The following is a 24,852-nucleotide window of genomic DNA, read 5'->3' as shown; positions in this document are numbered from 1 at the left end:
CCAGACGGGTCTCGAACCTGCGGGCTCAGGCAATCCACTCACCTCAGCCTCCCAAAGCGCTGGGATTACAGGCTGAGGCACCGAGTCCGGCTAATTTTTTGATTTATTGTAGAGATGAGGTTGCACCAAGCTGTCCAGTTGGTCGCAAACCCGTGAGCTCAGGCAACCCTCTCACCTAGGACTCCCAAAGTGCTGGGATTATAGGCGTGAGTCACCGCATTCGGCCTCCAGATCTTAATATTCTGTGACAATATGCAATGTTATTATAATTTTAACCAGGTAAATTGAGTAAATCACCAAGGAAAATTCTGGTTTACCTGTATAGAAAAAACATGCATTTGACTTACACACATACAGACTCTACATGTTTTCAGTAGATTTCAGTGAGTGACTAAATACTTTTCTTTTGAGGTAAAGGGATAAATGGTTTCCTTACCATTTTCCTATTATTTTTGTATAACAAAAATGAAGGTAACTTTCAGATACATTTTACTATAATTTCAAAAATGTCTGTTAGTCTGCTAGGGGTTTTATAATCATTATCTCTTCACAATAGTATTATAAAATGTGAAACAGAATCATTGTATTACTAATGAGAAAACTAAGGCTGAGAGGCTAAATGACTTAATGGTCATAGCGCTAATAAGCAAGGGAAGCACAATTAAACTCAGGCTTCCCTACTTGTATAGACCAAGCTTTAACCACCCGACAGTGGGATTTGTGGCTTACTTTTATTTTTATAATTATTTGAGTTAATGAATATTGTCCTGGAGGCAAAATCCTTTAAAGCTAGCTATCTACACGAATAGCTAAATACGCATGTTTCTAAGTTGTCTTTTAAAAATTTGTACCTTTCTCTACATATATGTGTATTTAGATATACTGTATATTAGCATATATATATATCATTTTAAAATGTTGGCTCTATTTACCTCTCAAGAAGAATCAAGATGCCATATTAACTACTTTAATTAAATGGTTAGACTTCAGGTTTTATGTGTTTTCCTAGTGGGACAAATTGCTGTCAATTAGTTTTTGCCTCTGCCTGCTCCAGCAATCCCACTCTTCCTCCAACAGGCTTTTTAATTAGGAAGTCAAGAAGTGCTGAATATGCTGTTGCATCATCAATACAGATATGAAATCTCCCCCCAGCTTTTACCTGAAGAATGTGTATAGCTCACCACAAGGGGAAGGAAGCCTTTGACCCCTACAGTGGAAATCATATTTTCTGAATTAGGTACTTTTACACATACAATCCTTTTAATCTCTTTTAATTCTCACAGCAGCCTGTCATTTCTAATAAACTGTCATTTCTTCTTACCAGGTAAGGAAACTGTAGCTTAGCAGGGTGACAATAGCTAATAAGCAGCCGTAAAGTTACAACAGTTGGGGTAGAGAAGCTACTAGATCAAGGTGGGCTGATTCCAAAGTACAGGGTTGGTTTTTTTTTTTCCTCCCACTAGTATAATGCAAACACAATAAAATTATAACAAAAATTATACAAAACATTGGGGGAAAACTTAACCATAATTCCATTTGGTTAACAAATTATTTAAAAACAGAGAGCTGGAAGGGATTTTGGTGACCTAGTCCAATATCTTTATTTTACAGATAGGGAAACTGATGCTCAGAGCTGTGGCAATTGTCTGAGAACACATAGCTAGTTAAAATGCAGAGCCATGATCCAGACAGGCCTAACTTCAAGTCCAGTGATCTTCCCTCTAGAATACACTGCCAGTCCCAGAGCTGCCTCACTAACTTCAGACTTAGCTAAGGTCCTATGAATATTAATAATATTGACAAGATAAAGCCATACATCTGAAGTCTAAGTGTGTTTTTTGCTAAACAGTCTTCTACCTCACCACTGCCCTGCTTGTAAAATTCAACCAGGCATCTGTTGTTTCATATCTGTAATTTGTTTTGAGCTGCCTCGAGAAGCTGTACATCCCGAGTGCAAATCAGCATCCCAGTCAGATGCAGAGAACTGAGTCTCCCACTAGGTTCTGCCTTCCATCTCTCTCCTAAGAGCAGAGTAACACTTCACTTTTAAGAGGTCATTAATCAGTACTAGATTAAAAGTACAACTACTTAAGCATTACTTGCCTTACCCAGAGGAACACTGCAAAACTCAAACCATATTTACCCTGATTGGAATAACGGAGAACCCCTCTGCAGACTCTCTCAGACTACAGTGTATACTGGGATTGACTTTCAGAATTATTCAGACACTGCCTGTATCTGGGCTTAGAGGAAGTCCAGGGTGATAGAACAGTAAATTTCAAATACCTCAGACAGGAAAGACTGTGGAATAATTTATGAGAAAGCAGACACATTAATATCATTGATCATTTAAGTTTTTCTTTTCTAAACACCTGGCATAGCGCTGGCCCACAATAGATGCTTAATAAATACTGAATGAATCATTGCTCCAAAACCTTGAATTCAGTGGAATTACTCAGAATAATAAAGGAAAGAAGGGGCTTAACCCAGCTGTAAGGCAGAACTGTTTGCCACTAGTTTTTTATCTGCCTTATAAAAGGGTTTGTCTGAGCATCCCTTTTTATTCAGAGTAAGGGGGCTATGCTGGGACTCAGGCAGGTTACTGAAGCCCTATTAAATAACTGAGCCAACTAAATAACTGAGAACATATTCTATACTAGGCACCATGTATATGATTAGTTTGCCCCCAGTAAAACTTAGATATATGCAAAAATAATAGCAACATAGTGATTTATACAATAGAAACACAAAACAGGTAGAGAGATAACAGAAAGCAACAGGTGAACAGATATATATGGAGACTTGGGGCTAGTGGAAAAGAAGTGCCTGAGAAGGGTTTTGGTTGCCGAACAGAAACCTGCAAAGCAAGAAGGTAGGCAAGGACTGTGCTGTTTGGCATGGTTGGATGGCCTCATGCTGCCAGGCACTCTTTTGAGCAACTCAATAAAAGTTAAAAACAGCCAGCACTTATTGAATATTCTGGAAATAAAACCAGGTGTTTTTATGTTATTTCATGCCTTTTCTGGAGGCAGGGATCATTTTTGTCATTTTCAAGAAGAGGAAGGGTTAAGTGACTTGTTCAAGACCACATGGCTAATAAGATGCAACTGTAGGATTAGCAGTTCTGTGGTTCAGTGGTTTTCTGGAAATACTCTGTAGATTCACAAGAGTTTTGCAATGACAGCACAGGAGGTGAGGTGAGGGGAGAAAATAGCCTGTTCTCCAGCCTGACAAACCTGTTTCAACCATAGCAGCTGCTCTTTGACCTATTTTACATGATAGACTTAAATATAAGACTTTATTTGGAAAAGGGTGCTGCTGATTTAAAAAACAAACAAAAAAACTGCTGTAATTGAACTGATTAGTTTCTTGTGGCCATAGTCTGCAATTTACTCAAATGGTAGATAATTAAAAATTGAATGTACTAAGCACAGCCTAAAATATTCACATCAAAAAGGAAAAAGAAAAAAAAACATTCAGATCATGCTTACTTCCATTTTGAGCCAGCAAATACCTGTTTTGCTTAGGGCCAAGGCTTGAGTACAGTTTAGAGAAGGGGACAGATCTAAATGCAGAATGCCAATCAATGATAGCACTTCCTTCCAAAAGCCTAGGCAGCTGTACAGTTCCTGGCCTCATTTACCTCAACCCAGCCCACAATATCATATTAATTTCTCTGCTGCAAACTCCATGCCAAAGGCCTGGGCTGCTGTTACTGCCTCAGCAAGTCCCCCCATTGACAGCAAAGACAGATCTGCTGCCAGGTGCCACCACAGATGAAGTGGCTCTAATAATTAGTGGAGTCATCTGTGATGCATTTTTAATTGGATCAATTTACTCTAAATTACACAATCTTTGAAAATCAGATACAATTTCATAATCAGAACATAGAGCTTTCTCCAGGTGAAATGCACAAGACAAACTAGTTCAACATCATTTTAGTCACCTCTTTACCTATCCTTTGGCAACTACAACAGAAGCCTCAAAAACAAACAAACAAAACCAAATATTGCTATGATAAAAACAATTTTGAGTAGCTCAGCTGAGCATATTTTGTTTCACAAAAGAAAGGGTATAGCTCTTTGGCCTGCCATTACCCCTGCACTTAACGAGCAAGATATGTTGCCTAGTAAATACCAAAGCCGCAAGAATCTCATCAGATTCTCTTACCCACTTCTGATCTTCTTAAAAGCACAAGGCTATCTTTCTTTTTCGAATTGTAATTATAAAGATAAAATAGAGTGGAGGCTCAATTTAGAACAGGGTGTTGGTGACTCCAGCCATGGGGGGATGATTCTGTATACATGCGTGTGGGAATATTTGGATTGTCTTTACATAATGGCACTTTTGGCAGCATTTTGACCTGGATATATACCTATGTTCTCAAAGAATTGGTAGTGTTAGATAAGAAAACAGCAAAACATCATGGTGCAAGTTATCCCTCTTATCATCTCCAAAATCCCATATTTAATTAAAAGACATGAACACCAGTAATGAAGAAACAGTTATGAATTATTTAATGCTTGACAGAGAACTGGAAATAAGTCCTGGAATCAAACAGTATGTACTCACTTGAGGAAAATACAAAATAACAACCCAACAGTTTTGTTGTTTGTTGTTAGTAATGAAAATGAGACATGTCCATCTCCCCACTTTGCTGGCCTTGGCCTCTGTTGTACAATTCCTCAGATAACTCTTAGCACAGGCCAATGGAGAGAGGTAGTATGAAAATCGATGAGCTCTCAAGACTTCCCATGTTTGCTCACTATATTAGCATTTACATTTGCTTATTCCCATCTTTCTATGCTTTGGCATAATTCCAATCCATATATGCTTCTTCAAAAGGCAAGTAGTTTCCAGGCTGAAGTCTTCAACACCAAGCAGTTAGGGTCAATCCATTCTCTGTCACATCTGTAATGAGAGACCAATCCAAGATGGCACAGATCCCCCAGCAGAGAGGTACTGCTTTCCAAAGGGACTGTGCATCCCCTTTGGTGACACTAAAAGAATAAGCTTTCACACTGCACTGGTAAAGGTGATCTGAGACTATGCGAGAGAAATATGATGTCTAAAATGTCACTGAAAGGTGGAGCAGATCCCACTGGAGCATGCACATTGAATGCAACCAGAGTTGAAGAGAAAGTGTCACAGATGAAGCACATTATAATAGGAAGGAAACAATGGACCAAGAACATCAAAGCCAACAGGGAGAAAAATCAACAAGAACTTAATACAGGGGTACATTTCAAATACAAGGGCAAAAGGCTAAAGTGGTTTTCTCTACAAAGCCGTGGAAGTGCCTAATTTCTAACCAAACTTTAGCTAACACCATCATCATGTGTCCTATTTGGGCAGTGCATCTGTTAAAGCTCTGAATTTAGGTGAGAAGTGGGGAGGGGGAAATAACAAATAAAAAAACACTAAAAGATGGAACTTCTAAAATCTTATAGAACTACCCAGCTGGAATCAGGACATAGGCCAAGTCTACTCTATATGTACCACCAACAACCAAGGACTTAGGGAAGGGAAGTTGGCTGGGGAGCAGAAGACACTGATATTTCTAATCTCCTAAGGGGTGGAATATCTTCTCAGATGGTAGCTGTAGATCTTGATGCAATGATCCCAACAGTCCAAGACCAGCAACTGCCCCTTAGGAGTGAGAGCGATACCCACTGGACAGGTGAGCCCTTCTCGAATAAGGACACTATAACCCCCACCCTTAGGAAAATGGAGAATTTCCTTGCGACTGCTATCAGCCACGATGAGATCACCACGAGCATCCACACACATGCCAGCAATGCAGCGGAAATCCTCGTTCTCTGAGAAGAAGTGGCTAATCTGGCGACCCAGTTGCCCATCAGGGCCCACAGAGCCAATGGAGAAGCCACCCTCCAGGTGGTGCTCATTCTGCCGATTCTCCAGATTGAGGCCTAAGCCTTGGGTGAAGTAGACGGTGCCCTCAGCATCACAGGTGACAAACTTGGGCCGCACAGCACTGCAAAGGCAGCTGTATTTGACCACCCCTGCTCCTCGATCAACAGTGAAACACCAGAGCTTTCCACCTTCCACATCAGTTACTACGAACTGGCCTGAAGGCAGGGCTGTGATGCCCCAGGGTTTGCTCAGCTGGCTCCTGTGACATGCCACGCAGTGGCCATCCAAGGTATAAACCTTGAGGGAGTTATCATAGCTGTCAGTCACGCCAATCAGCCCGTGGCAGTTCATGGCCACTGAGAGAGGAGTGAGATTGGGCAAATCAGCCCCAAGGAAGCTTAGCACAAAGCTATCAATGCCACTGGGGCTGCGGCGGATCTCCTTCAAAAAGCCTTTGCGGGTAAAGACTTGTATACGGTAGTTGCCACGGTCAGCAACCAGCACTTCACCTTGACTAGTCACGTAGAGACTGACTGGAAGATTAAACATGCCTGGAGTGCTACCTTTGGCCCCCATCTTCTTGAGAAAGAGGCACTGCTGGATATTAGAAGCTGCCTCAGGACCTCGCTGCTTAGCAGGAGAGGCCCTGGGGCTGTCAGCTACTTCCTCAGGGCTCATGTCCATCTCTCTAAATGTAACAGAGGTAGAGGCAGCAGAGGCTGCAGCCTCCATGGCCCAGGAATCTTCCATGTTAACTGTCCGGGGCTTCTTAACAGCCTGCCCAATTTGGAGAGGGCCAACATGACCTACCTTAAGGAGCTCCACATCTTGCAGGGTGAGCTCCCGGGGCAAGCTGGCAGTGAGTTCTGGCTCCTCCTCATCAGCTGTCTCCTCCAGTAGTGCTACATCTGCCTGCTTGATCTTGGCCAGGAAGTAGTCACAGCGAGACACAGCCTGCACCTCTGCAATGTTAAGAAGGTAACTCTGCTCCTCTACCACTTGACTATTAGACTTCTCAACTTCAGCCAAAGAGCCTGTGAAGAACTTCCGAGAGCGAGCCAGCTCATCCTGGACCCTGCGCTCCTCATGCCCATACTCTTGGAGAACCGCTTTATATCTTGCCTGAAGGTCCTTGGAGACACCTTCCAAGGCTACCTTCCGCCGCTGTAGCTCCCCCATAAGCTCCCGCAGACGGGTCAACTTCTCTCCAAAGTCCCGACGCCGCTCCTCAGCTGCCTCTTTGACAGGGAGTGTACAGTGGCCAGGAGGCTGGTGGTCTGCCTCCCGGCAGGGCTCACACAACACCAAACCACAGCTCCGGCAGAACTGCCGGGGCAGACGCCGCCCACAGGACCGGCACATGAGCAGCCCCACAGCCTCACTGAGCCCTGCAGTATCAATGATCTTCAGCACTGTCAGGTTGTCTGTCAGTTGGGTCAGACTGGTTATGCGGGTAATCTTGCTGCAAAAGGGACAGCGGACACCATTGATGCTACTGGCCAGTAGCTTCTCTAGGCACTGGCGGCAGATGGTATGGCCACAGTGCAGAAGTTTGGGCCGCAGCTGCTCTTCTGTGAAAGACTCCATACAGATGGGGCATTCTAGCACTTCCCGGAGAGCATCCAGGTTCAAGTGAGAAGCAGCTGCTGCAGCCATTGCTCTTCCTTTGAAAGGTCCTGCTAGCACAGCCCAGAAATAAACAGCTCAACAGTCATGCCCCAGAGGGTCAGATTCCTGCTAAAGAGAAAAAGAAACCATTATTCATCTTCTACTGCCTATAAATTCACTCAAGAAACATTTAGAGAATAGCTATGATCATTTATTCAGTCATTTGTTTATTTAACAACTATTTTATTAAGCTACTGTGTGTCAGGTGAGGGCGACACACAGGGAAACAAAACAAATCATTGTATACTAGATAATAATTCAGGTTATGGGGTACCAGACACTTACTTAGTTGCATGACCTTAAAGAAGTAATTCAAACTTCCTAAAGCTGTTTCCTCATCACTCATCTGTAAAATAGAAATAATAATGGTGTCTATTTTATATGGCTACTGTAAGGGTTAAATAACATGATAAATATGATACATTTAGTATGGCACCTGGCAAGTTAGTATACTTGTAATAAGTGGTAATGATTATTTTCCTATTTTTTCATGTTCACACAACATAATTTATGCTAGGAGAAAAGCACAAAAAATGACAAACAGTAAAAGGAGTAAGCATAACATGGGGGTCCACACAATGTTCTGCAGGAGTACAGTGGATGGAGTGATGGATTCTACCTAGAGGAATTGGGGAAGGCTTCCCAGGAGCAGAGTCATTTCTAAAAGACATCTTGAAAGAAACGAGGTAATGAGGGATAAAGGTATTTTAAGCAAAGAAAACTGTGTGAGCAAAAGCGTGGAAGCTTTAAAAAAAAAATCATTCATGGAATTTACTGTGTCATGTTTGGAGGCCTAGGAAATCATCTAGAGAAATAGAAAATTATGATGATTAGCTTTAGGTAATCTGAAACATTAGATCAGAAAATATGTTTTTTCCATTTACTTATTTTCCTACCTACTTACCTATTCATCCATCTAAGTCTAGGTACCATGTACTGTACTAGATACTAAGAGGTTTTCAGGATATGGGTCCTGCCCTTCAGATGCTCAAACTTTAGGAGACAAGACATGTAGATAAGTCATAATCAAGGCAGTAAGTAGTACCACAAATAAAATATAAATTAAATTAATGGAGTTGAGATAGAGTCATTCTAACTTGAAGGGAAATACAATTTGCAGAGGGGAGATAACATTTGTTATTGGCCTAGAAAGATGCACAGATATGTGAAGACACGGGAAAGAATACCAGGCAAAAAGCACTACCTTAACAAAGGTTAGGCAGCAAGGGAAAGACAAGAAATTTTATGTATTGGAAAGAGAGCAGAGAACACTTAACCTCTCTGCACTGTAGTTTCCTCATTTGTAAAATAGGAATAATTCTGCCTTTACAGGGTTAATATAAGAATTAGATGAAATAATACATATGGTGTATAGAATGCTAAGATTTGGCTCTGCACCAAAATAGTCTTCTTAAATGAATTTTAGTTCTCTTTTTTCTTATCCTTAGATCAAAACTGTGGGATTATACAGGGGCAATAGATAGAATAAAAGATTTGGAAAGGTAAATTGGGGAATGATTATAAAAGGACTTCAGAGCCAAAATGAGATTTGTGAGTTTCATTTTCAAGGGCATGGTGAGGCAGTGGATGCTTTGGAGCAGGGAACTGATATGCTCAAAGCTGGGATGGAGTGGAGAAACAAATCAGAGAAGAGGTAATGGGGAGTCTGAATTAGGGAGCAGATGGCAGAAAAGGAAAGATGCATTTGAGCAATATTCCAAAGTATAGTCAGTAAGATTTGAAAGCTGAGTAGATTATGGTAGAAGAGGGGTGAAGAGCTAAAATGGTCAAAGACTCAAACCCAGATGATTTAAGTAATAGTAGTGCCTTATTAAGACAGTATATTTCTGGCTTGTAGTGCATACTATGAACACTTCCACCCTACTCGATATACATACACCTATGAAGCAGACCCAGAGAGATCTCAGTGCTCTGCAACCTTATGTCACTGACAACTTATAACCAAAATTAGAATAAATAGGTCTGGCAAGGTGAGGCACATGGATAAATTCAGCCTTTCTTAAACGCAGCTGCACTTGTGCAGTCTTGTGATCTGCAGATGGTCAACCATCAAGGAGAAAAAGGAGCTTGGCTTTAAGGACAATATAGCTAGCTCCGGAAAGCTTTGTGCAGGTTATCAACTCTTTCTCCAGGCATATAAGAGGAGGGGAATCAGGGTAGAGATATATATCACAACAAATTTCCACCATATTTAGCTCTGGAATACAATCTGACAAATATTCAGCAGCAGACAAGTACAATTTAGTCAATCCTGCTTCCCTGAAATCCCACTTCCTTTGTACTACAAGGGAAACAGCATGCTTCTAGTGCCTACTATGTGCTAGATACCATGACAGATGCTTCTTATGCTTAATCTCACTTAATCCTGATAATGACACTATAAAGTATTTTTATTATCCTATGTTACAGATAGGAAAACGAAGACTCAGAAAAAGTGACTCAAAGTGACACAGCTCAAACATAGTATAATCTTACAGTACAGATATTATTACTTTCTTTAACCCAAGATTATTTCAAGCTATTTTTTTCCTGTCATATAACAATTATTAACAAGTGCTCTCTAGACTGTGCTCTGTGAAATGCTGTCTTGTAGCACATAAGTTTTCTCCATGAGAAAGAAGGAACAATAATATGATTATGAGATTCTGCTGCTACAGAGTGGATTAGATTGATTTATTAGTTAGGTGACCCACTCCCACACACCAGCCTTGCAACCCATTATGACTCTAATGCATGCCTCAACAACATAACAAATTACAACATACCATGAACCTATGAGGTCTCATGTGAATATGTGAAACTGTGAGTGCTGAATTCTTAAATGCCATGGGTCTGGGGGGCAATAGTATAGAAATACTGACAGAATCCTCAACTTAGGATCCAATCAACTCTTCTCAGTTCTAAACCAATAGCTTCAGTTCTCCTATCATCTGGGACAACAGACTGAGGGCAACATTTGGTATCTGAATCCAGAGCATGTTACCTTACAATGCACAGGGACATCTGTGTTCTTCTCAGAGTTGGCACTGCAAATCAGCTAATTAAACAAGTCTGCCAATTTGTAAAAATACTAGCAAATTCTTTCCTCAGCTTTGTGAAATATCCATACCATCTTTTTCAATTAAAAAGCTTCCTGCCTCTCTAAGCCATCAGTTTTAAAAAATGAATTTACTATGCCCACATCCATACTCCAAATTATGTCAGCTGACTGCAGCTTCACCAGGCTGAGGATGTCAAGAATTCCTGCCCTGAAGCTGACATGCTTTGCCAGCATGGCATGGAGATAGCCTCAGATGTGGAAAAAGTTAGAACCACTTTTCCTATTTCCAAACTTGAAAACACTGGTTTCTGAAGGAACCTTGTCTGAAATGGAGCTAAGAGACAGGCAGTTAGTCTCTCTCCTCCAGAAGGGTACATCTGGTCATTATTGTTAATACTGATAATGACTCAGATGGTAAATCAATTTGACCCAATTTCCCTCATAGACTACAAAGGTGAAAGGAATTGTCTTATCACCTCAACTCTTTAAGTAAGCTGCCCCATTTTCTACCAGGTATAAAATCTGCTATTAACCAAAATAAATCCCCAAAATGCTATTTATGATTTTGGCTCCCTTTCTGATGACTTGAATGTCTGTTTCCTGTTGTGCACTTTGCTCTATTAATTTTTGACCTTCCACCTCATCTCACCTCAGCCTGATTCCCCCTCTCTCACCCTTCTGATCAAATATTAATACTGCCCATCCCATACTGATACTAGCACATCTCTTCAGATGAGAATTTACCCCTTAAACGGTGTCTGCTCTGGCTGCCCTAAGACTCAGAAAAATTATATCATTTTATCTCAGCCTGATCTGGCCTCACTGGGTTTTCCTCAATCCATGAAATAAGATAGTAGAAAAAACAAAACAAACAAACAAACCAAACCCTGAAAAGTCAGAAGGCAAATTTTTTAACTTCCTTAAACCTGTTTTCTTAGTTTATAAAAAGATTACTATAATGACTAGGGACAATGCATATAAAGTACTTAGCCTGATACTGGTAAGTATGCAATGAAATGTTGCTAATTACCATAATTGTATTAACAACCAGGAACAGTATTAACAATAATAGCTACTAGTACTAGTATTAACAAAGCATTCTGTTTACAAACTGAATTTTGAAATGATGAAGAAACTTTCCTTTCATGGCACAGAAAGGCATATCAAGATTAATAAAAGGACTGGTCAGTTTTGGAGCAATTTGATTGAGAATGTAGACATCCAGGCTAGGAGCTGATGGGTCAATGAATTCACAACTTCTACTGCCCAAAAAATAAGCTGCTGCAGCTCCTTCTAGCAGAGATTAAACATGGAATGCTAGAGTTTGTGGTAATCTCAAAAAGTAATATAGATGAAGAAACTAAGACTACGAGAGGGAAATTAAGACTGCAAATCATACAGTAGAATTAAGTCTAAAAGGCAGGAGCTAGGAGTGGGCAGTATTACATAGAGTAAGGAAGTGGGTGCAGAAATCAGACTTTCTGGATTTGAATCCCAGCTCTACTACTTACTGTGAAGACTTGGGCAAGTTACTTATCTCTAGTTCTGTTTACCTATGAAAAGGGGCTTTAAAATAGTATCTTCCTCACAAATATTGTAAAGATGAAATTATGTGTAAAGCACTAAGTACAGTACCAAGCCAGGCATGCAATTAACTGTGTAGTAAATAATAGCTTTTATTATTATTCACAGTAGTAGTAACTGTAGCAACAGCGGCAGTTGCTGCCACCACCTCCCAACCTATGAGAAGAAATGAATAGGTACTTTTCAATAGGTTCAGTGTACCTGAGGCATCAGATACATATAGTTAATCAAAATCTGGGCCCTCCTGGAAGTTGTACCTTGATCTCCAAATCAAAAGATTAGAGGTGACCCTAAGGTTTCAAATCTTCATCCAATGCTTGAATCCGCACCATGGGGTAGTTCTCTAGATGTCTCTATTTCCTATAGCCGTATCAGCCCTTGGGGGCTTAGGCCATGAGCAAAAGTGGAGAACTTTAAGCAATTAATTAAGCGAACCTATACTGAGTACCTAGTATGAGTTCAGCTCTGTGAAAGGCACGAAAGATACAATTTTGAACAACAAATAGCCATGAACAGAACTTTCACTTAAAAACTAGACAACATGGAAGACACCACATTTTCTTTCACAAGACATAAAGTTCTATCCCACTGTTGGCACATTCCCCTGGTTTGACTGGATTTTTTTTTTTTGCAGTTTATCACATTTCCCTTCAAGTCAGCTTTCTAAACTGTATTTATTCCTCATGCATTTTAAGAGAATGCTAATCAAGTGCATAACTATCTCCATGCCCCCGAAGGCCACTCTCTAGCAGGACTGATTTTCAGCAAGTTAGTGGTTACCACCTGACACTCATCCAGTCATGTGTGTGGGAAAGGATTTTGATGAAGTTTAGATTACCTGAGAACAGCTAAGATAAACTCAACAAGTATGGGGTTATAGGCAAATATAAGCATGCTTCCCAAATTGTACCAATCTGGGACACATAAAACAACCCAGAAGGAAATATGTTTGTGGAAAAGGAAACTTTAGCTAAATTATATCAAGGGTAAGTTATCTTAACAATAGGGTTTGTTGGAAAAAATGTTTGCCTGTTGTCTCTGTCTTCCTCTAAAACTGCAAGACCTAGAAAGTCTTCCGTGCCTCTTCCGCAAACATTTGGGTAATACCTGTGCTGCTAATGTGACTCCAAGAATATAAGACAAGGGAAAAATCAGCAGCCTTTTCTTAGGAACCTTCAACTCATCTTGGCCATTCAACTCTCTTTCAGTTCCTTTCTCTACACATAATGTGTTCATTTACTCATGAGATTTTTGCTTAAAGGATTAAGAAGGAGATCTTAGGAAAGAGTACAAAAGGGGATGAAAATTTCGGGAAGATTGGCAGAAACCACTAAGGGTCATCAAAATCCAGCAAAGCAGCACAGATTCCTTTCAGCACTGCCTTCCTCTCATAATTACTGTCTTTCACAAAGCAACTACTATTTACTGTCAGCTATCTTTTATATATTTCTTATTCTCATAATAACCACATAAAGTATGTGTTACTCCACTTTACAAATAAAGAATTCAATGCTCAGAGAAAACTAACCTATCCAAGGTCTCAAAGCCATTAAGTAGTAGAACAGGGATTAAAATCCTGTCAACTCCTGGCCATAAAATCATACTGACATAACAGATGTGTTACAGTTCCTTAGCTCCAGGCAGTATCTGGATAAGAGGTTGGTAAGGGCACCTAGAAATGATTTTTAAGCCTCTCTGTTTTACCAGAAAGAAATAATGGAGGGAATGTCACAAGGCAGCACATCATTGTGCATGGACAATGGTCTACCTTAAGGGCCTCATAAACTTTTGGCTTCCAGCCACACTCTAGACATGAGCATAGGAGCCCTTAAGTGTTGGCAAAGCCTTTCTATTACAACAAGTATAATGTAATAGAGAAGTCAAACACAAAGTTTGCATCCTCATTTTGCCACTTGCTATGTAGTCCTGGATAAGTCATTTAACCTATTAGTGTTCTCATCTGTAAAATAGGGAATAACTAGATTGCTGGCAGGATGGTTGGCAGGGTGAACTGAAATAATGCACACAATAAATGGTAGCAATTTGCATTTTAAATAGATCAAGGCTGAAAAGACAAGTGCTTGTCTAGCTCAAGGTCACATAGTAAATTAACAGCAGAGCAAGGAGTTTGGACTCCAGGCCTCTGATTCTTAGGCTGACTCAACTCCTGTTACATATTTTCATTAGGGATGGGTGTAGATATTCTAGCTAAGTTTCTATCCTCAGGAGGAGTCCAACTTTGTTTCTAAACTGGCTTCAGCAATGCTGCAGCTAGTCCTGGAGCTGACAGTGTCAATGCGACTATTCTAAAAAGAAGCCCAAAAGTGAACATACAAAACTAGTTATTCTTCTTAGAGTATGACTCTCTTCAGCCTCATTCCCTGCTAGATGCTTTTTCAAGCCAATGGCCTCCGTGTCTCACCCCATAGTCCCTTGCATCTTATCCTAACTGCTTACCTCAAGCTCCTCCCTTTATCTATCCACTGGTCCTGGTCTAAGAGCGAATCAAGAACAAAGTCCAGGGCTCCTCCCTACCTGATCAGAGAGATTTACTCCCAATTAGAGTTCAATCTGATACTCAGTGATACTCACAGAGTAGTCCTTCTTTCCATTAGAGGGGAAATGAACTGAGAAAGAAAGATTGAATAGGCCCCAGCAAGCAAAGAGGAATACACAGAGTTACAGAGATTTGGGTATGAGCTTAATTAACTCTGCCATTCCTAGCTATGAAAACTTAGGCAAGTCACTTCCTAAGGCTTAGTTTCCTCGTGTGTAAAACTGACTACCGTAGAGCTTACTTAGAAGGGCTGTTAAAAAAAAAAAAAAACTGAATAAGAAAGTAAATATAAGACTAAAAATTACTAAATTTTGAGCATTTACTATGTACCAGACACTAGGTTCCCTGACTAAATCCCCACAATCATCCTATAACATAGGTCCTATTATTATAATCCCATTTTACAGATAAAGAGCCAAGGCACTGGGAGGTTAAGTAACTCACTCAAGACTACACAGTCAGTAAAAGATTTGAATCCAGGATATCTGACCACATCATGCCTCAACTTTGGCACTACTGTCATTTTAGGCCAGATAAATTCTTTGTTGTGGAAGCTACCCCATACATTGTAAGATGTTTAACAGCATATTTGGTATCTACCCACTAGAAGCTAGTAGTATTCCCATCAGAACTGTCACAACCAAAATGTCTCCAGACAATGCCAAATGTCTCCTGGAAGACAAAGCCACTACTGGCTAAGAACCACTGCTTTAGAGCCTGGCATTGGACTAAATACTCAATACATAAGAGTCTCCCTCCCACCGCCCCCACATCTTTTTTTTTTTTGGTCTCTGTCCCAGCATCAACACCTCATTCACAGAATCACTAACGGTTCAAGCTGTAATGAACTTTATAAAGATTACTTCTGGCTTGAGATAATGTTCCACTTATTTCCCTGGAGGTCTCATACTACATGCTATTACAGCTTGGGGGTACAAGAAAGGGAGTTTAGGCAGTTGACTTTGAATAAGTTTCCTGCTTCATCCTCACTTTGACTATCTTCTCCCAAAGCCTTCCACTTTTTAGTGGCAGTACCATGACTGCCTCATGATGAGGTATCTTTGGTTAATAAGTGAAGAAGATTTTGCCCTTCATAGGGATCCTCACACTCCTTCAGGATTTCTGAACTGAAGACTTATCACTTTGTTTCTGAACCCCTGAACTCTGCTAAACGTCATATACTCATAGGTAGTTTCATACATTACATTTAGGTCCTTGGGTTCCCAGAACTCCCTATGCTTCCCATGCAGACTTCAGAAATATTCCTTTAACAGTCCTAGACACAAATGCACAAATCTGTTCAGAGTTCTTTATCTCTATAGCCCAGTTAGAACATCTCCAGCCCACCATTCAATCTTCTCCAAACCCTGTTCTCAACCCTCTTACAGCACTGAATTCCAGTATTTCATGCTCTATATTACAACCCTCATCAATTCTTCACTCATGTGCCCCAAATTCCTCTGACATAGATCCTTTAATCCATTTCCAAAGCTCTGCAGCATTCAGCCCTGCATCTCAGTTCAATATTCCAATCCCACACCTCAGATTTCTGCTCTTCCACAATCTGAGGCCCTATCTCCTACATTCCATCAGGCACCCAGCCACCCTCAAACCCTACTCTTGCCTCTTTTACCCAACCATGTCATGTGTTGCCTTCAAACATAGCCAGGTCCCTCCCTTCTTTTTGCTAACAAGATACTGCTTTCTACTGATTCCCTCAGGAACTCAACCTTATTCATTCAATCTTAGCCTGATCCCACTCCGGAAAATCCTTTCTCATTAGCAATTAGGGTCGCCCAGCCCTTGTTCCTTTAGATCTCAGATCTTGTCCCCCGCCAGATGCCTGGTACCTATAGATTGTCTCAGATCTCACCAGGGCCCCCCAATTCCTTCATATTTCTGAAATACTGCACTCAGATCCCTCCAGGGCCCTCAAGTCCCCTCCCGTCTCCCACATGCTGCTCCCAGACCCTCCTCAGGGACCCCACATTACCTCATGCCTCCCGAGATGCAGCAACCGCAAATCTTCAGATCCCCTCGCTCCCCTCCCCCAGCTGCATCTCCTCAACACCATCGAATTCCTCCCGAGCCTGCCCCTCACAGCCCCACCCCCACCCCCGCCCCGATCCTGCCCCTCAGATCCGGTCCCCAGACCCTGCCATTCGGGCACGGCTGGCCGCAGCACGCCAGCACAGCCCGGTGCCCTGCCGCTCAGCCACCGCCCACGACTCTGGCCGCGGTCCCTAGTCCCCAACCCTCCTTCCCGCCCCCTACCTGACCGCCCGAGGCTCCAACGCGTCCACCTTCTCCAGCCCACCCGCCTGTCGCGGTCTGCGCACGCGCCGCTGCACGCCCTTTACTGGCCGCCAATTCGTAAACCATCTGTCCGTCACTGCGCCCCGCCTCCTCGCAGGGAATGCTGGGGCATGTAGTCCAGCCTCCCGAGTGCTCGGGGCCCATCGATCCGTTAGGGCTGTGCTTTTCTATAAAAGCCCGGGCCTTAGCAACACGTAATCCAGCTTTCTGTCCCCTTTGTAGGAAGAAATTGAAGCCCATAGGTGAAAGGGGCTGCCCAAATTCACTCAGAAAGTCAGGAGCTAAGCCAGAACTTATGTGTCCGAGTCTGACTCCAACCTCAACGCCTTAACCCCTTCACAAAACCGTGACCTTTCGGAGTGGTCCTCATCAAAGCCTTGGCACCTCCTATCTCAGAAATGGACCAAGGGAGGAATAAAACTTCCATTCTGGGGCAAGCACATAACCTGGACTCACTTCAAAGAACACTGATTCTGTTCCCTTGTTTCTCCCTGCGACACACTGCTGTACTAGAGACAAGTTTATCCGCTGAACGCATTGCTCTTAGTTAAGGTAGATATGGGGAATAAGCTCTGCAATTCCGCCTCTGCAGGAACCCAAACCAACTCTAGCTTTGGGGAATTGTGAGTGGGGTTGGAGGAGTCTTACCAAGTGGGAGGTGGCCTGGCCCACTGGCTGGCCATGACCTTGCTCCCTGAGGTGGTTTGGGGCCCGTGACCTGCTCTTGGCGGTGACCCTGCTGTATAGCTTTGGAACACCAAGGAGTTTGAAGTAGGATGAGCTTGGCTTTGAAATTCCGCTTAGCTGTTTGACCCTGTGCAATGATAAAAGAAGAAACAAAAGCAGTAATAAAACTAACATCTTTGACACTTGCTGTCTGTCTACAGCTAAGCACTTCATGCATAGCTCGCTTAATCTTCATAAAGATCCCATGAGATAAGGCAACAATTGATGCCTAGGTGGTAACATAACAAGGCCACCTGTTCATAAGTGTTGGAACCCAGACTGGAACCCAGTTCTATCTGAGAACTCACCCTCTAAATGAGGATGAGATTTGCTGTGAGGATGAACTGAGATTATGAATAGTTTGCACTTAAATAATGGTAACCACTTTTTAAACTGTATAGCTAGTGGATGTGGTATGTGGAAGAGTTGATATCAAACGATTTTTGACTTACACTCTCTTTTCAGCCACGTAGGGAGACGTAGCATCCTGTTTGTTAAAAACCCCAGTAACCAGCCCTATCTCAATTCAGGACCATTCATAGTTTTATATGTATACAAATATCTATTGTATGTGTATCTGTGTATGTGAATATCTCTATCTCTATATTTATATCTATATAAATACATATATACTGATGTTTCCTCAATCACAGAGAAGAGTTAATAGTAATATTGAAAGTCTGGGCATGTAGCACAAGCCTTTTGAAAGAAATCTCTTTTTTAAAAAAAGTGTGTTTGTGTCCTTTTAATGACTAAATTACTTTCAGTTAAATTAGTTATTATGCTTTCCACAAAACCTCAGAGTAACATAAGCACTCTGGGGAAACTGACTCATTCTTATCTTGTAGCTTTGCATACCCTGGCACAATATGAGCAGTTCCCTTATACAGAAACATTTTAAAATACTCTTTGTGGAGTACTTTAAATGCTCTTTATTCAGCATTTTATTTTAAAATTTTATTTAGTTTCAAGTTTGGTTCTCACTTGTTTGCTCAGGCTGTAGTACATTAGCTGAAGCTCACTGCAGTCTCAAACTCCTGGACTAAGGCAATCCTCCAGTCTCAGCCTCCCAAGTAGCTGGAACTACAGGAACATGCCACCACGCTCAACTAATTTTTTTGATTTTTTTTTTTTTGTTGTTGTTGTATTGATGAGGTCTTGCTATATTATCTAGGCTGATCTGGAACTCCTGGGCTCAAGCGGTCTTCCAGGCTTCAGCCACGGCGCTTTGGTCTCAACATATAAATATAGCAGTTTTTCATGTAACATTTAAGCCACCTGTATCAATTTCTTAGGGCTTTGATTACAAAGGACCACAAACTAGGTGACTTAATGGTTCTGGAGCCTAGGTGTGAGCAGGACCATGCTTTCTCTGAAGTCTCTAGGGAAAGATCCTTTCTTCCCTATTCCAGCTTCTGGTGGCCCCAGGCATTCCTTAGTTTGTGATTGCATAACTCCAATCTCTGCCTTCTCGTGGCATTCTCTTCCTTGTGTATGTCTGCATCTTCTTTTTATTTTATTTTATTTTTATTTTAGATTCAGGGAGTACCTATGCATGTTCGTCACAAGGACATATTATGTAGTGGTGGGAATTGAATCTCAGGTGGCCTGTTCCCCACATACTGAACGTTATGCCTCATAGGTAATTTCTGAACCCTAACACTAACCCTAACTCTGTCCCTCCTTATTGATGTCCCAGTATCTATTATTTTCATCTTTGTGACTGTTTAGCTCCCACATATGAGTGAGAACATGCGGTGTTTGGTTTTCTGTTTCTGGGTCAGTTTACTTAGGATGATATTCCCTCTTACAAGGACACCGGTCATATTGCAATAAGGGCCTGCCCCACTCCATTATGACGTCATCTTAACTGATTGCAATTAAAATCACCTTATTTCCAAATAAGGTCAGATTCTGATGTACTGGAGGTTAGGCTTTCCACGTATTTTTTAGGGGGACACACTTGTACTGATAACACCACCCTATGATCTAAATATTGTTTTCTTTATAAAGATTTCTAGTTCTCTTTCATTCTCTTAAAAATAGGGATAACAGTAGCTAATTCACAGGATCATTTGGAGCAAAAAGAGATATTGACTATAAAACAATTGGCACTTTGCCTAACATGTAGTAATGTTCATTATATGGCATTTGTTACTAATATTTATAAGTTTGCTTATTACCTAGAATGAGTGAGGACTTTGGCATTAGACAGATCTCCAACTCCACCCAGCTAGATTGTTTGGGAAGAATAGATGAGAAGGTGCTTTGAGGTAATCCTTGGTAACTTGTTACAACTGACAAGTTTTGTAGCCTTGGGCAACTTACTTAACCTGTCTGTCCTTTACTTTTTTCCTCTGCAAAATAGGAATTATAGTAGTTATCTACCACAGAGAAATGTGAATGTTAGATGACTTAATAGATCTAAAGAATTTACAGCACTTTATCATAGAGAACAAGTGAACTGTAAATATTAACAATTACTGTCATTGTTATTATTACTTTTCTCCACAAAATTGTCTCCTTTTCTTCCCTCATTAACAATTGAATTCTGGCCGGGCTTGGTGGCTCAGCCTGTAATCCCAGCACTTTGGGAGCCCGTGGTGAGTGGATTGCCTGAGCTTGCGGGTTCGAGACCCACCCAGGCAACTTGGCGAGAGACCTCGTCTCTACAATAAATCAAAAACTAACCAGACATTGTAGCATGCGCCTGTAGTTCTGGCTACTTGGAAGGTTGAGGCGGAAGGATCACCAGAGTCAGCAGGTCGAGGTTGCAGTTGTTGGGAGCGTGCCACTGCACTCCAGTCTGGGTGGCAGAGTGAGACTCCAACTAAAAAAAAAAACCCCAAAACAAAACAAAACAAAAACAATTGAATTCCGAAGGGGAAGAGGAATGTCGTACTTAAAGAATACATGTGTAGGGGAGAAAATGGAAGGGGTTAAAACTCTACTATACCTTAATAAATTTGTCTGACTCCAGAAGTTTATACTTTCTAGAATTTTCATGAAATAATATAAAATTATATCCATCTGTCTGTATTACTAATCTATCACTGTATAAGAAATTACCTCCAAAACTTTACCACTTAAAACAACACATATTTGTTATCTCATAGTTTTTGTGAGTCTGAAATCCAAGCTCAACTTAGCTGGTTTCTTTGCTTCCTGGTGACTTACAAGGCTGCAATCAAGTTATTGGCCAGACTGAGGTCTTCTCTGAAGGTTGGAATAAGGAAGTAGCCATATTCAAGATTACTTATGCAGTTGTTGGCTAGATTCAGTTCCTTAAGAGTTATTGGACTGAGAGCCTCAGTTTGGCTGGAGGCTGCCCTCAGCTTGTTTTCATAGGAGCCTCTCCATGACTCATTTCATTAAAGCCAGCAAGAGTGAGTCTGCTAACAAGACAGAGGACACATCTTCTGTACCCTAATCAGATAGGTGGCATCTTCTCAATATTGTATTCTGTTGATTAGAAGTAAATCACTCCAATGAAGGAGGCTATAACAGGCAGTATACATCAGGAGATGGAATTGTTGAGGCTTTCTCCCTTGCACCCTCTCTTCATCCCTTCTTCTTTCTTCATTCCTTCTTCTTTCTTCATTCCTTCTCTTATTTTCTATCTGTCTAATTGGTTCTACTTTTTGCCATAACTCTGACTCTAATCTCCATATATATACTCAATCCCTTTATATTTTCAATCTAGTGTATCCCTATGAATAGTGCTCAATAGATGTTTTAATTCAATTTAAATTTAAAGCATAAAAGAGCATTCAGAAAGAGTCAATTTTATCTACCCACTTAGTATAATCATTATATTGGTTATATTTATCTAAATATAAACATTTTCGAAATCCCCCTTACTCTGTTCATACATAATGTACATATATATATATACATTTTATTTTAAAGATGTGGGGTACAATTCAGGGTTAGGTATACAAATGTTCATTATGCATGTACCTTTGCTGATGAGGTATGCCCCTCCCTCCCCTGGCAGTTTCCCTCAACTGCCAATCCCACCCCGCTCCCCTGGCAGTTTCCCACTACTGCCAATTCCTTTCTTATAGTATTTTGATAATTGTTCAAGGTCCGCTTATGAGTGAGAACGTATGGTATGCTGTTCTTTGTATCTGTGATAGATCACTGAGTATGATAGACTCTAAATCCACCCAAGATGCTGCGAAGTCCATATGTTTTTCCTTTTTTATGGCTGCATAATATTCCGTTGTGTATATGTACCACATTTTTTAATACAGTCCAGCTTCTATGGGCAGCATGGTTGGTTCCATGTTTTTGCTATTGTGAATAGAGCTGTAACAAACATGCATGCGCAGGTATCTTTTTTGTAGGATGATTTGAGTTCCTCTTGCTGTATTCCCAATAGGGGGATTGCTGGGTCATATGGAAAGCCAATTTCTAGTTCTTTCAGAAATTGCCACACTGTCTTCCAAGAGGTTGCACTAGTTTGCATTCCCACCAACGGTGTAGAAGTGTTGCTATTTCTCTGCATCCTCGCCAGCATCTGTTGTTGTTAGTTTTATTAATGATGGCTATTCTTACTGGAGTTAGGTGGTATCTCAATGTGGTTTTGATTTGCATTTCTCTGATGATGAGTGAGGCTGAGCACTTTTTCATGTTTCTATTGGCTGCCCATATATATTCTTTTGAGAAGTGTCTATTCATGTCTTTTGCCCACTTTTTAATGGAACTGTTTGTTTTTTTCCTTTCAGCACGTTTGAGTTCCTTGTAGATCCTAGATATTAGATCTTTGTCAGATATACAGTTGGCAAATATTTTTTCCCATTCTGTGGACTGTCTCCCTGCTCTCTTGATGGTTTCTTTTGCTTTGCAGAAGCTCATCAGTTTGATGAGGTCCCACTTGTCTATCTTATCTCTTATGGTATCACTTAGGCTTTTGAGCAGCAATTGGTTGCCAGTTCTAATTTCCATAAGGGTGTCTCCTGCATTTTCTAAGATTCTTATAGTTTGAGGTTTTACATTTAGGTCTTTGATCCATTTAGAGTTAATTTTTGTGTGTGGTGATAGGTAGGGGTCCTGTTTCAATCTTCTGCATGTGGTCAGCAAGTTTTCCCAGCACCACTTTATTGAATAGGTTCTCCTCTCCCCAGTGGTTGTTGTTGGAGGCTTTGTCAAAGATGAGTTGGTTGAGAAATTGAGACTTTGCTTCTGGAAATCTCTATCCTCTTTCTTTGGTCTGTATGTCTATTCTTGTACAATACCAGGCTGTTTTGATTACTGTAGTCTTATAGTAAAGTTTGAAGTCTGGAAGTGTTGTTACCTCTTGCTTTGTTTCTTTTGCTAAGGATTGTTTCGGCCATTCATGGTCGTTTATGTTTCCATATGAATTTCTGTATTGTCATTTCCAAGTCTGATAAGAATGATGTTGGTAATTTACATACATAATATTTAACAGCATTTAAATATAGCAGTTTTTAATTTAACATTTAAGCCACCTATATAAATTTTTTAGGACTTTGATAGCAAATATCACAAATTAGGTGGCTTAAAATTTAAAAAAATATTTTAAGTCATTTTTCTCTGGCCTTCACCATTTTCACACTGTGAAGAGTTTGGCAAGTTGAAAGACCCATCTTTAAACATTGAATTCTCTCTAATAAGACTGCATAAATGTTCTTGTATAGGGAGTTTTTTTGTTTGTTTGTTCTCCCTTTCCATTTTATTTCCTTGAACTGATATTGAAACGACTGTTTCAGAGTTTGGAAGTTTTATTTAATACATACATTTATGTTCATTGACCAGACCCTATTTGTGGTGGTTTGAACTAGTGTGGATGGTCAAAGATCAGCAGTAATCAAACACAGGCTTAGTAGGTGCTTAATACATACTAGTGCCCAGAGAACATTCCCTGAGTAGTTCCAACAACCTTACCTCACCTCAATGCTACTGAGGGCTGCTGGGCCTTATTTCCCATAGGTCTTATTTCTGCTAATCCCCACATTTCCTGCTTCTCTTGGCTCCAGGATTTCAGTCAGCTTTTTTCTTTATGGTGGCTAACATTAAACACTCCATGAATCGGCATCTGTAAGACTGACTGGTGCAGACAAAGAGACAGCATCCTTTGCCCAACCCTCTTACCTTCATCCCATATTCTTTTCAAATCACCACTTGTCCATTATTGTATTCTGTTTTCCTAAAAATTGGAAAATTTTGTTGCTATTTTAAAATTTTAAACATAATACATAAGAAATAATTGATAAGCTGGATTTCATTAAAATTAAAAACTTCTGCTCTGTGAAAGACAATGTCAAGATAATGAGAAGAAAAGCCAAAAACTGGGAGAAATATTTGCAAAAGACAAATCTGATAAAGGACTGTTATCTAAAATGTACAAAGAACTCCTAAAACTAAAAAAATAAGAAAACAAACAACCTGAAATATGGGCCAAAAGCTTTAATATACATCTCACCAAAGAAGATATATAGATAGCAAATAAGTATATGAAAAGATGCTCCACATCACATGTAATCAGAGAATGAGATACTCCTATACATCTATTAGAATGACCAAAATCTAGAACACTGACAACTCCAAATGCTGACAAGAATGAGGAGTAACAGGAACTATCATTCATTGCTGGCGGGAGTGCAAAATGGCAGAGTCACTTTGGAAGGCGGTTTGGCAATTTCTTACCAAACTAAACATACTCCTACCATGTGATCTCGCAGTTGTGCTCCTTGGTATTTATCCAAAGAAGTTGAAAACATATTCACACAAAAATCTGCACATGGACATTTATAGCAACTGTATTCATAATTGTCAAAACTTGAGAGCAACCAAGATGTTCCAGTAGGTGAATGGATAAATCATGTATGGTACATCCAGACAATGTACCATATTTAGCACCAGAATAAAATGGAATAAAATAAAATGAAATGAAATGAAAGCTTGCAAACCGTGAAAACACATGGAAAGATCTTAAATGCACATTAGTAAGTGAAGGAAGCCAATCTGAAAAGACTTTATGCTGTATGACTCCAACTATATGACATTTTGGAAAAGGCAAAACTGTGGAGATCTTAAAAAG

General features: G+C 40.6%; 2 protein-coding genes across 6 annotated transcripts in view; one reads left to right on the top strand and one right to left on the bottom strand.

Annotated features, from left to right (window-relative positions):
- LOC103273039 (astrotactin-2) overlaps positions 1–24,852 on the top strand; it is a 358,841-nt gene that overhangs the window by 318,621 nt on the left and 15,368 nt on the right. The gene's annotated exons all lie outside the window — the stretch shown is intronic.
- TRIM32 (tripartite motif containing 32) lies at positions 4,495–17,095 on the bottom strand. 5 transcript variants are annotated; one of them, XM_008070501.2, is made up of 3 exons: positions 17,019–17,072; positions 7,828–7,888; positions 4,495–7,611 (listed from the first exon to the last, which is right to left on the bottom strand). In XM_008070501.2, the coding sequence occupies exon 3, from the start codon at positions 7,528–7,530 to the stop codon at positions 5,569–5,571; it is 1,962 nt and encodes a 653-aa protein (XP_008068692.1). In that variant the 5' UTR covers positions 7,531–7,611; positions 7,828–7,888; positions 17,019–17,072; the 3' UTR covers positions 4,495–5,568. The 5 variants fall into 5 exon arrangements, with proteins under 5 accessions (XP_008068692.1, XP_021574468.1, XP_021574466.1 ...); XM_021718793.1 differs by having other exon boundaries at positions 4,495–7,608; XM_021718791.1 differs by lacking the exon at positions 7,828–7,888 and having other exon boundaries at positions 4,495–7,608; positions 17,019–17,095.

Source organism: Carlito syrichta, unplaced genomic scaffold (assembly GCF_000164805.1).
Source record: "Carlito syrichta isolate Samal-C Ts95f unplaced genomic scaffold, Tarsius_syrichta-2.0.1 Scaffold313459, whole genome shotgun sequence".
Classification (NCBI taxonomy): Eukaryota; Metazoa; Chordata; class Mammalia; order Primates; family Tarsiidae; genus Carlito; species Carlito syrichta.
The sequence above is the reverse complement of the archived record's forward strand: the minus strand, read 5'-3'. Positions and strand labels throughout refer to the sequence as shown.